Source organism: Protobothrops mucrosquamatus, unplaced genomic scaffold, assembly GCF_001527695.2.
Source record: "Protobothrops mucrosquamatus isolate PMUCROS unplaced genomic scaffold, P.Mucros_1.0 scaffold2009, whole genome shotgun sequence".
In the NCBI taxonomy this organism is placed as follows: domain Eukaryota; kingdom Metazoa; phylum Chordata; class Lepidosauria; order Squamata; family Viperidae; genus Protobothrops; species Protobothrops mucrosquamatus.
Genome location: NW_015388122.1, coordinates 92,177 through 104,676, shown reverse-complemented (window position 1 = coordinate 104,676; position 12,500 = coordinate 92,177). Strand labels below are relative to the sequence as shown.

The 12,500-nt window shown below is 40.7% G+C and overlaps 1 protein-coding gene across 1 annotated transcript in view; it reads left to right on the top strand.

The window, feature by feature from the left end:
- SLC2A9 (solute carrier family 2 member 9) overlaps nt 1-12,500 on the top strand; it is a 90,327-nt gene that overhangs the window by 8,098 nt on the left and 69,729 nt on the right. Inside the window, exons 3-4 of the mRNA XM_015823841.1 lie at nt 2,247-2,345; nt 9,469-9,629. Of these exons, the coding sequence (XP_015679327.1) occupies nt 2,247-2,345; nt 9,469-9,629 (260 nt within the window). The remainder of the gene's footprint in view (nt 1-2,246; nt 2,346-9,468; nt 9,630-12,500) is intronic.

Sequence of the window (12,500 nt, the reverse complement as noted above, 5' to 3'; positions counted from 1 at the left end):
AGCGGACTCTCCCCAGTACTTGGTCTCGTCTTGTTTGCTGCATGGAGGGACATCATGCATGGTTCTCACAGCACAGTGATTGCCTCTCCCGGTTGATCTTTTTGCAGATCTTGCTTAATGTAAGGTCCTGCCTCGACTCCTCCTCCCAAGAAAGCAGAACTCTTGAAAAAGGCATTGTTTCAAAAGGAACTTTTATTGGGAGATAGTGATAGTAAGAGAGCAAAGCAAGATCTAAAGTTTCCTGCACGAATTGCTACATTAAAACTTTCATTTTACAAAACCCTACCCCAGAGCCCAATTGTCCAGTTCACATCCAGCCACTCCACAGGTGCAAAGTTGTTATGAGAACCGGAGCTAGTAAGGGACGGTTCCCAGGCGCTTCACTGGATCTCGCAACAGAGTGAAGATAAGGTAGATGGCCCCTGGCATATTCCATTCTCCATTTCACACCCAAAGAGATACATCAAAGTTGAGAAAGAACAAAGTAGAGGAAATACAATCATAAGTCCCCCTCCCAGCCAAGAAAAACCTCCCCCTTTCACTAGAATGGCAGAGCTCTGAAAAGAGACATTAAAGGGGTTCCTGACATTGTTTCTTATTTGAGCAGCTAGAGTTTTCAGCTTTGATAAATTGGGCACTTAAGTTTCTGGAAGCTAGAATTAGTGTTCACACCCAATTTACTGCAGCTGTATTACTAGTTTTTTCCTGGATTCAGTTATAATGCATTTGTTTACTTGCTTTTTCCTCTTACTGTCATAGATTAGATTGCTATGTGATGGCATAGAACATAAATCACTACAAGGATTTTTCATATTTTTCTGTTTTTCCAACATGCAGTTTTTGCCAAATTAACATTCAATAGTTTTTATTGCAGGTAAGAATTTTTGCCTAGGCTTGTTGACTAAAAGATGGAATAATCCCAAGGAAACTGGGGTAAAATACCTTAATGGGATTCATATCCAAAATAGAAGTGCATAGATGTATCAGGTACATACTTTACCCAAATGTAATTACTTTGGAGACTGAACCAGGAAATCTGTGATTCAAATTTGTCTACAAGGTTCTGTGTTTCAAGAAAGCATTGCACCCTTCACTATAAACCAGACTATTGTTAGGAGAGAATACCCTATCTTCTGTTTATCTGAACATCCAATGGGTGTTCAAATAATCATCTGATGTCAAGGATGGCTTCAGGCTTAGCACAGAATATGGCAATTCATTATTTTTTGTAATTGTAGGCTAATTTACCTCTGGCCATTTTTAGAAGTCTACTCCATCCTGTTTTTGTTTTAATGAGGCCCATTACTATAACAAAGATTACATTACTGTAATTGCTCTAGATTTTGATTATACTAGGAGAGAGTGACACTTGTTCAGGCTATCTAGAAGTGAGGGGGTTTGTACATGCGGGCATTACATTTTGTGGAGACTGGCCAAAATTATTATAAAAGGAATTGTTGCAGGTTTTCACACTTGCTGGAAACTGAACCCTTTTTCCTTAAGAATTAAAAAAAAAATAGGAAAATGGTTCTCTGGAAATGATTAAGAAAAATGTTATGGAGAACTCACTCATGAAATGAATCAACAGCGTATTTCAGGAATTCTGATCCTGATTTTCCCATATCTTGCCAGCCAAGTACAACTCCAACAATTTCCAGCAGCCCATCATGGACTACCCTGAATTGAATTTTTTAGAATCGTAGACTTAGAACATTAGCAGTTCCTCAAGATGGAGAAGGCTGGAGTAAACAGATTTGAATAGACAGGTTGCTCAATTTCGTAGGTGCCTCCTAAGGAATTGTTCTATTTTATTATGTTCCCTAATTAAATACATTTTAATACTAATAATAATAATAATAATAATAATAATAATAATAATAATAATAATAATAATAATAATAATAATAATAATAATAATAATAGTAATAGTAATAGTAATAGTAATAATAATAAAGTTGGAAGGGACCTTGGAGGTCATCAAGTCCAACCCCCTGCTCAGGCAGGTAACCCTATACCAAATGGCTGTCCAGTTTCTTCTTAAAAACTTCCAGTGTTGGAGCATTCACCGCTTCTGGAGGCAGGTTGTTCCACTGATTAATTTTCATGTAAATTCCTGAAGAAAGACAATTTGTCTGTAATTTTGGTTTAGAAAAATAAGATTTTCCAATTTGTATTTCTGCAAGTAGTGTTTATTTGCAATTTCTATTGTTTCTCTGTACTCTAACAGTATTCCCTTTTCATTTCAGGACTGGTCTATTAGTCTTATAACAGCATCTTTGGCTGGAGCCTTTGGATCCTCCTTCCTCTATGGTTATAATCTCTCTGTGGTGAATGCACCAACAGTGGTGAGAAAATGATTTTTTAAAGTGTAAAATCAGTTTGGTGCAGTGATGAGATGTAGTAAGAGAAAGTTTATGCAGTATTGGGAAACAGGTCTACACTTGTTTTGTGTTCCTTGTTTCCTTGTCCAGCTCTAAATGGGCTCTTTCTCAGCAGAAGAGCAATGAAGATGTTTTTAGGCAACCTGATTAAATTCTCTGAAGTTACATCCCCCATGTACGAACATTCATTTAGCAAGTTTTCACAAAAACAAATTTATTCAGAAAGGGTATTTACATTAGAAATTCAAAATTGCGACCAAAATGAGGCCTCTGTAGCTATGCCCCATCACTGAAAACTTTTAAATTCACTTTGAAGTAATTAATATATCTCACAATTGGTATTTTCTTTTGATTTTTTCCCTTTTTAAATTTAATAAAGAGCAAGAGGGAATCTATTCCTTCAATGAAAGCACTATTCTTCTGATTTTCCTTTTCCTTGCTTGCATAATTTGCATAAGACTGCATATCAACATCCATATGTTTATCCTTATTGTTTTTATACATGTAGCCCTCAATGAAATTGGCTTAAACTACCTGTGGCTACAGGTAGTCCTTGACTTATAACCATTCATTTAGTGACCGCTCAAAGTTACAACAGCACTGAAAAAAGTGACTAATGACTGTTTTTACCTTACAACTGTTGCAGCATTGCAGCATTCCCATGGTCACGTGATCATAATTCAGATGCTTGGCAATTGGTATGCATTTATGATGGCTGCAGTGTCCTCAGAACATGTGATTACTTTTGCACCTTTTGACAACAAAGTCAATAGGAAAGCCAGATTCACTTAATTGTGTTACTAACTGCAGTGCAATGCAGTGATTCACTTACAACTATGGCAAGAAATGTCATAAAATCGAGCAAGACTGACGTAAGAACTGTCTTGCTTAGTAATAGAAATCTTGGGCTCAACTATGGTTGTAAGTCAGGGGTCTTCATTCTTGGCCCTTTTATAACTTGTGGACTTCAACTCCCAGAATTCCTCAGACAGCAGGTCAAGTTTGAAGACCCTGTTGTAAGTTATATAGAACTATCTATATAACAACTCTTGTTCAAAGAGGTTAATATAGCATCACTGATCATGGATCGCTCTGACTCATAATACTTCCATTATTAATTTGACATATAAACAATTATAAAAGAAAAGCTGAAATAAACTCTTACTCTCAACATTATTAACAAAGCAATATTACTTAAATATGCTATTATGGCCTCAATTTGTCATTAAGCAAAGACTTAGATTTGAGCTATCTGAGCAAAATGATCACGACTTTTTAGAAAGGGCCTATTAAACAAATGTTTCTTAAAGTATGGTCCAAGACTCTCCAGGAAATCGAAATTATTTGCCAGATATTTGCAAAAATTTAAAACAGCTCTTGTTATTTTTCTTTGTTAAAAATATTGGGGTTTTATTTATGTTAACATCTTGTCAGGGCCCACTTCAAAACCTCATCCCAAGAAAGCAGGACTCTTGGAACAGTTTCTTTCCAAAGAGGAGAAGCTAATAGCAGGCATGATAGGCAGGATCTGAGAGTTTCCTGCTCAGATCAATAGGTTAAAAGAGTCCCAAGCATAACCCCCCCCCCAATGGTTCATCCAGTCAGTTTGAATGGGCCAATCCCCAGGTTTAAGTCCGCTGTGGAAAAGGAACTGATAACAAGGTCCTTTCCCATGGTTGTGAAGATGTTGTTGGGTCTTCGCACCTTCCCTTCCACAGCAAGAGATAAGCCAGATGGCCAGAGGCACATTCCTTTCTCGCCCCATGGTAACATCAAGGGAGAGACAGTTCAAAGAGTAAGTATGTAGGAACATTGGAAAGGATACATTGTAGCAAAGCAGAATAACATACCATAGAGTCTTCCCCCCTCCCACTCAGGAGAATGGGAGAAAGAAATGAATTAGGAAAGAAGTGAGATAGATCCCCCCCCAAGGAAAGAATGGGTTCTGACGCATCTAATGGATTTATAATATGATTGATTCAGTAAATATTTTACAAATGCATCAAATTTAATTTTTAATATGGTAAATATCAACAAATATAACCCATTAAACAAAAGCCCTTTTTGGGTCCTCCATCATTTTTAAAGGTTGGAGTGGATCCTGAGAACAAAAAGTTAAGGAAGTTTTTCTTAGATTGAAAAGAAAGAGGTCACTAAACCTCAGAAGTCTGAGGAAAAAAATTCTGAATTTGTCAGTGTCATAGTTATCCACAAATGGACCACCTTCAAGGTTCCTTGCAACCCTATTTCGCAGAACCCTTACAAATTTGCTGTGCTGAGTCCAGGTGCAAGAGAATGCATGCAAGCACAATATGGTAGTCAAAAAATTACAAGATGTTTAGGAAATCGACTATACAGTGAGGAGAAATGGGCATTTGTTATATATTTATTTCAGTAGTGTTCCAATATTGTTGGTGGTCATTTGTGATAGTCATACAAAGTGCAGGTTGTTATTTTTCACTGGAACATTGAATTAGTCATGTTGAAATTGTGTTTATCTTGCACATTTGACCCTGTTACTTGCACTTTGGTCACTGATGAAATCTATTATATGCTTTAGCAATTGATCTAGTAAACACTGACAGGACATTTTATTCAGATGTGACTTCAGAAATGACTTCTTCAGAAGGAAAAGCATTTGTGTGTATTATGTTAGATATACAGCTTAGTGTAAACCAGTCCCTAAATGATAACTAAAACCTATTTGTGTCAATTATTTTTTCCCCTCAGATAACAAAGAGGTAGTTGGGTTCTTTAATTTGGAAATGAACCATGAAAAATATAGAATCCTCGACTTATGATCATAATAGAGCCCAACATTTCCATTGCTAAGCAAGACAGTTGTTAAGTGAATTTTGCCACATTCTTGTCACAGTTGTTAAATAAATCACTGCAGTTGTTAAGTTAGTAGCACAATTGCTAAGTGAATTTGGCTTCCCTTTTGACTTTGGTTGTCAGAAGGTCACAAAAGATGAGCAACATACTCCAGGCCACTGCAAACATCATAAATATGAACCAGCTGCCAAGGTCTGAATTTTGATCACATAACCATGTGAATGCTGCAATGGTTTTAAGTGCGAAAAATGATCATAAATCACTTTTTTCAGTGCTTCAAATAGTTACTAAATGAATAGTTGTAAGTCGAGAACTACTTGTACATTCATTGCAAATGAAAAATGACATCAAAAAAAATTACCACTTCCGAGGCAAGTTAAATGCTAAATTTTCAGTGACATAATAAATACAAATTAAAGAGGAGAAGAGGGAGAAAAATAGGTTGATCTTTTTATGCTCCAAATAGTTTAGTTTTTCTCAACCAGGGTATTTCTGGAGATCTTGGGATTTCATCTGAAATGTGAAAAACAATTGAGATTCCAACTATTTTTTTAAGTCTGCAAAGCAAGCACCACCTGTTCAAATTGCAGATTCATGGGATAATCTCAGGATCTTGGTGTCTTTAAAGGGGCCTTTGTGAATCAACAAAGGCAGGCTATATAGCCACGGTACATTGAAAAAGAAAAGTAGGGATGGGAATGAGAACTTTGAAAGGACTCTCCCACAGCCTTTCCTGGTTTCTTAGAAATTCTGCTTTTCTGGAACTAAAGGAGGAATTGACTTTTTTTTTCAGAACTTTTGGGGGAATTTTATTTATGTAATTTGATCCCACTTTTTATATTAAAAGCATCAAAGTGGATTTACTTGTTTAGAAAAGATTTTTTAAAAGCACCTTTAGGAGCACAAAGGAATTTTGCATTGCTGAAACCAATCTTAGCACCCAGTTGTGATATTTGCATCCAGTTCAATCTTCCCAGGTAGAGCAATTAAATAAATTGCAGGGGAGGTGCTGAAGGCAGAAAAATATATCACTTCCACTCTGGTCTAAACCTATTGCTTTGCTCATTGACTTCTGTCTTTCCCAATAGGATTTGATGTGTTTCCTTGTCTTCAGCTTGATTGAACCAATTAATTATCTCTGTCTCTTACCTTACTATTCTCTCGCTGCTAAAACATAATCTAACATGGATGGATCTTGTTCAAATTCAGTTCCTTTCTTCCTTTATAGCAGAGGTCCCCAACCTTTTGGGCATCAGCGACCAGTTATGTGGAGAGAGGTTTTTCTGCTGACTGGAGGGGGCTTGGTTTTGTGTTCTGCCTGCATCCCGCAGATGGGGCTTTGCTTCTTTGTGCGGCCCAGTTGCTGGCATGTCGCGGCCTGATACTGGTCCACAGACCCGGGGTTGGGGACCCCTGCTTTATAGCATTCAAAATTAATAGCACTTCTTGGGTTCTGGGTTTTAGGAAGCAATGGACATGACATATGCCTGCTTATCTCCCATCTGGCTGGTTGGATGTGCTCCAGTGATGCAGATCTTAGGCTGTTTGGGCAGATCCTTATTGATAGAAGCCCCTCTGGAGCTGATCTGAGATGACATACTGTAGCAGTCTGTTTATTCCAGGCCTCTACAAAGCTAAATTCATGTCTGAGACTCATGTAGCAATAAACAATTTTGTAGTTGGATTTTCTTAATATGTTTTTAGTAATGATAGATTCACTACATTCCAACTGGAATCTGAGTACACAATGAAGGAGAATATTTGTAGCTCCAGGTTGAAATAAGGGGTCCTTGGTGTGCTATGAGCTTGCTTGTTTTCTTGCAGATGTTTCATTACCCTAACTAGGTAACATCAGTGCTAGTAAGGAGTGCTGTTTGCTCTCAATTTATAGTCAGGTGTCTTGCCTGTCTGTGTGGGTGGGTGGGGGCGGTCTTAGGGATTCTTTGGTTGGGCTGTTTACTAATGGCTCTGTTGTAGTTTCTTGACTGGGATATTGCTTACTTGACTGTTGGTCTGAAGTTGATCTTGGAGCTAATCTATGCTGATCTGAGTGCTGATTACTGGTGAGGAGGTGCTGGTGTCTTTTTCTCTTTTGGGCTGGTTGATTGTCTCTTTTGCATAATCTATAGATGTTGTTAATGTCTTTGTGTCTATTGATGGCTGATTTGTCAAAGTACCAGGCTTCTAGAAATTCCCTGGCATTTTTGGATTTGACCTGGTCTAGGATTGTCACATTTTCCCAATTGAAACTGTGGTTAAATCTGTCTATATCAGTGGTTCTCAACCTGTGGGTCGGGACCCCATTTGGGGTCGATTGACCATTTCATGGGGGTCGCCAAGCAAGGCTGTCCACCATTTTTTTGTCCGCCATTTTTTTTGTCCGCCATTTTTTCCCCCTTTTCCAGCGGGTGCCTTACCTCCCTTGGGCTGGGCCAGCTGGTGGTCGGCCTGCTCCGTCTCTGCCGCTTGCCAGCTACACCTCGGCCGGGACAGGGGGCGGAACCACGCATGCGCGGCGCTCCCGGGCAGGGAAAGTCCTCGACTTACGACCGGTTGGGTAGTCCTCGACTTACGACCGGTTTAGTCCTCAACTTACAACCGGTTTAGTCATCGACTTACGACCGGTTTAGTCCTCGACTTACGACCGGTTGGGGTCGCGGCATTAAAAAGGTTGAGAGCCACTGGTCTATATGTTGTGAAATTAAAGAATTTTTGTCATGCCTTTTGACTGCCAGTTGGTGTTCATGGATGCATTCTGCCAGTCTTCTGTCTGTTTGTCCTACACAGTGGTTGTTGCAGCAACAAATTTGGCACTCTGACAAATCAGCCATTGATAGACACAATAGTAATCAGCACTCAGATCAGCATAGATTAGCTCCAAGATCAACTTCAAACAGCACTCCTTACTAGCACTAATGATGTTACCTAGTTAGGGTAATGAATCTGCAAGAAAGAAAGAAAGCTCAGGGAGCACCAAGGACCCCTCAATCTGAGCACAGTTTGGCACTCGAGTGCTTCAAAACTCATCGAATTTGGTATTCAATGTGTTTTGGAGCAGAAATCTTGTCCTGGTGCTTGTCTTTCTCCTGGTAGTCAATATGCAAGGAAGAACTTTCTGATGTCAGCTGCCTCGTGACTCGCTATTTCTTGTAGATGAAATGGTAAGTAACGTGGTTTTCTCAGTACCCGTTGGTTTTGGTATTTGGCACATCTTCTGAAATGGATTACCGATGAGACTGAGGTACTACTATATAATTAATGATAAAAGTGTTTGCATGCTTGGTTGCATTATTTCTGGAGCCCTTTTAGAGAGCAGTCAATATTGTCCATGAGAAGGATTGTAGTTGAGGCCATAGTGTATGGCCAACACTCAGACTCAATATTCCAGGAACTATTCCAGATCCTTGGAAATAGAGGGTCATAGGAAAACCTAGGGCACTGAAGAGAATAGGTCTTCTTCTTCTTCTTCTTCTTCTTCTTCTTCTTCTTCTTCTTCTTCTTCTTCTTCTTCTTCTTCTTCTTCTTCTTCTTCTTCTTCTTCTTCTTCTTCTTCTTCTTCTTCTTCTTCTTCTTCTTCTTCTTCTTCTTCTTCTTCTTCTTCTTCTTCTTCTTCTTCTTCTTCTTCTTCTTCTTCTTCTTCTTCTTCTTCGTTCAACTCAAGATAGTGTATATAATGCTTCTGCTGCTATTTTCTCTGCAATAATGGCCATGAGAAAATTGGGAAGGAGAGTGCAGGTACTACTCAGGAACCTTTGAAGACTTTTTGTCTGTAGCCTCTACAAATGTTGTAATGATCATCCAGAGTTGAAGGACAGAGCCTACTGCCCCTCTGCCCCCTCCTCTGATGACTAGTGGAGTGGTGGCAGGCTTGCTTCTCTACAAAAACATAGGAAACCAATATCAACCTTTAAACTTTCAAAAATAGGACCTAGGGCAGGGGTGTCAAACTGCCATCATACCGAAGCCACCCCCACCCCATTGCTGGCAATGCAAAAAGAGTTGCTATACGTCACGTGATATGGCAAGTTTGACACCCGTGACCTAGGAGGTTTTCCATTCACACATTGCATAAAGCTCTGTGTCAGTAGGTAAGTTGGTGTAAAATGCACATCCCATTTTTAAAAGAAGACTCCTTATAGCAGAATTTTTAAGTATTGAAATAATCTGATTTTTTAAAATGCTAATTTTGTAATTATATTTGTCTACACTGATAAGTATTTATTAATTATGTATTTATTGGAATTACTTATAGTTTATTAAGAAGTTTTACAATGAAACCTGGGAAAGAAGATATAACCAGTCAATTACTGAACAGTCACTTACATTGCTATGGACTTTATCTGTCTCCATTTTTGCTATTGGTGGACTTGTGGGTGCATTAATTGTTACTCCAGCTGTCAAGTATTTTGGTCGGTAAGCATTATATTGAAAACAATACTATGCAATATATATATTTCTTTTAATGGATGATAAAAAAAAAATGCTCCTCTAACTGATATTATGGCACCTGCATTTAAAATACAAAGTAAAATGCTTCCCATGATAAAACAGTTGTGATTAATAGCAAGTAATAATGTATGCAATGTAATTTTGTATAAATTGGGCTTTTTAGGGAAAAAAAGTCTTCTCTTGCTTTTAAAAATATTGTTTAGAAATCTAAAGTAGCAATCTGTCTGTGGGACTGAGCTATCACAGTTTTTGCATCTCTTTGCTGCCATCTAGTGGCTGTCTAGTTATAGGAGTCCTATTTGTGACAAAATTATAATAAGCCCTACAAGACTGTCCTGATATATGGATCATAATTCTACTCAAAGCAAGTGCAGGAGGCTTGGTTTATATCCTATACCAGGGGTCTGCAATCTTAAACACTCAAAGAGCCACTTGGACCCGTTTCCCAGAGAAAAGAAAATACTGGGAGCCACAAAACATGCGTGCGCGCGTGCGAGGGGGGAAAAAACCTTGATTGTAGAGTTTAATTAAAAAGAAATAGAGGCTGCTGTGCATGAGTTCTCTCTCTCTTTCCTCTCCCTCTCTCTCTCTCTTTCCTCCCTCTCTCCCTCTCTCTCTTTCTCTCTCTCCTTCCTCTCCCCCCTCTGTTTCTCTCTCTCTTGCTCTCTTTCCTCTCTCTTTCTCTTTCCTCTCTCTCTTTCTCTCTCTTTCCTCTCTCTCTCCCTCTCTCTCTCTTTCCTCTCCCTCTCTCTTTCCTCTCTCTCCCTCTCCCTCTCTCCCTCCTCTCTCCCTCTCTCCCTCTCTCTCTTTCCTCTTTCTCTCCCCCCCTCTCTCTTTCTCTCTCTTTCTTTCTCTCTCTCTTTCTTTCCTCTCTTTCTCTCTCTCTTTCTCTTTCCTCTCTCTCTCTTTCTCTCTCTCTTTCCTCCCCCTCTCTCTCTTTTCCTCTCTCTTTCCTCTCCTCTCTCCCTCCCTCTCTCTCTTTCTTCTCCCTCTCTCTTCCCCCCCCCTCTCTCCTCTCCCTCTCTCCCTCTCTCTATTTCTTTCTCTCTCTCTCTGTTGTGTCCTGAGCCTGCAAGAGGCAGGCTCGGGATGTTGCAAGAGTCCCGGGCATTTGCAGAAGCTGCCCGGGACCAGACTGAGCGGCGCCGGCCTTGTGCGCATGCGCAAGGCGGGAAAAGACCGCCTCATGATTGGTTGAACTTGCCCGGGGATCAGAAGGTATAAATAGAGGCCTGCGTGCCTCTGCTCGGGTTGTTCGTAGAATGGAAGCAGAGAATAAAGACTTGTTAGAAATGCTTCATCTCAAGCGCCATTATTCTCCGGACTTAACACTGGCGACGAAGGTGGGATTCAGTCTATACAGCTAGGAAAGCTTGAAGACTCACCCAAAGAAGTCCGGAAGAGAAAACGGCGTGGAAGTCAGCGTTATCCTGCCAGTACGAAATCGCTGGAGGGTGCGTGCGGCTGAAGAAGAAGAAAATCTGATCCTCGATCATGGCGAAAGTTGGGCGTTTAGCGGAATTCGACGTCTCTCACCCCGAGAGGTGGGAATCTTATGTGGCAAGAGTCGAGACGTATTTCCGTATAAACCAGATTCGGGAGGAAGGCTTAAAGGCTGCCACATTGTTGTGCATTTGTGGGCAAGACGCCTTTGAGATCGCTGAGAGCTTAATCTCCCCGGACTCGCTGGAAACGGTATCATACTCCGACCTGAAGAAAACTTTAAAGGAACTCTCCAGCCCAAGCAATCTGTCATGGCTTGGAGGCACACATTTCAACAGAGAGATCAGCGAGTTTCGAGAATCAGCAAAAGACTACGTTGCGGCCTTGAGAAGAGCAGCTAAACCGTGCGACTTCAAGGACTTAGAGGAAAGACTGCGCGATCGTTTTGTGTGTGGACTGAGGAACACAGAATTACAACAGAGGCTGTTCGCCAGGGAAGATGTCTCCTTCCAAGATGCTCTGCAAGAGGTTTCGGCTGAAGAAGCTGCCGGTGGGGCGGTCAAGAACATGCGGCCTAAGCGAAACGTTCCAGAGACCGCCACTATTCACAAGGAAGACGTGCGCGAGGATTCGGACGAAGATCCTGAAGAAGAGGTGGACAAGCTTTACCAAGCAGCTGGAAGGAGGTCCAAAGATCGTCAGGAAAAGGGCCCAGCTGAGCTTCATTGCCTCGGATGTGGTGGACGCCACAAGCGAGCGGAATGTCGGTTCCGTTCCGCCATCTGCCGAGCGTGCGGAAAGAAGGGCCACATCGCTGCGGTCTGCCTGGGTCGACAGAAGGTACAACCGAAGGAAGAATTGAATCTGAAAGGTACCAGGGTTCCCAGCCAAAACAGGGTGGGGTTCTGTGCAACACGCCGGAACATTTTAAGAATAGGCACACACAAACCCCTTAAAAAGAAACTAACACTTAAAGTGAAATTGCAGGGAATTCCATTATCGATGGAACTTGACATGAGGTCTGCCCTATCCATAATCTCCCTCAATACATTTCACAAAATCTGCAGCAGCAGTGGCCAGAGAGTTTCGTTAAGGCCCTCTAATGTAATCCTTACGGATTTCCAAAATTCTCAAGTGTGCGTTAAGGGGGAGGCCACCCTTAAGGTACAGTACAAGAATTTTGCAGGCCCCCTAGACGTGTTGGTTGTGGGGGGGTGAGCGAACGAGTCTCATTGGACTCGATTGGTTTGAGGCCTTGGGAATTCAGGTAACAGGGCTAAATAAATTGCAAACACAGACCCTTGCAGACGTATGCAAGGAGTTTGCAGATGTGTTCAGTTCTGAACTAGGGTCCTACACAGGACCTCCTGTTTCACTTAAGTTGGATCCAAC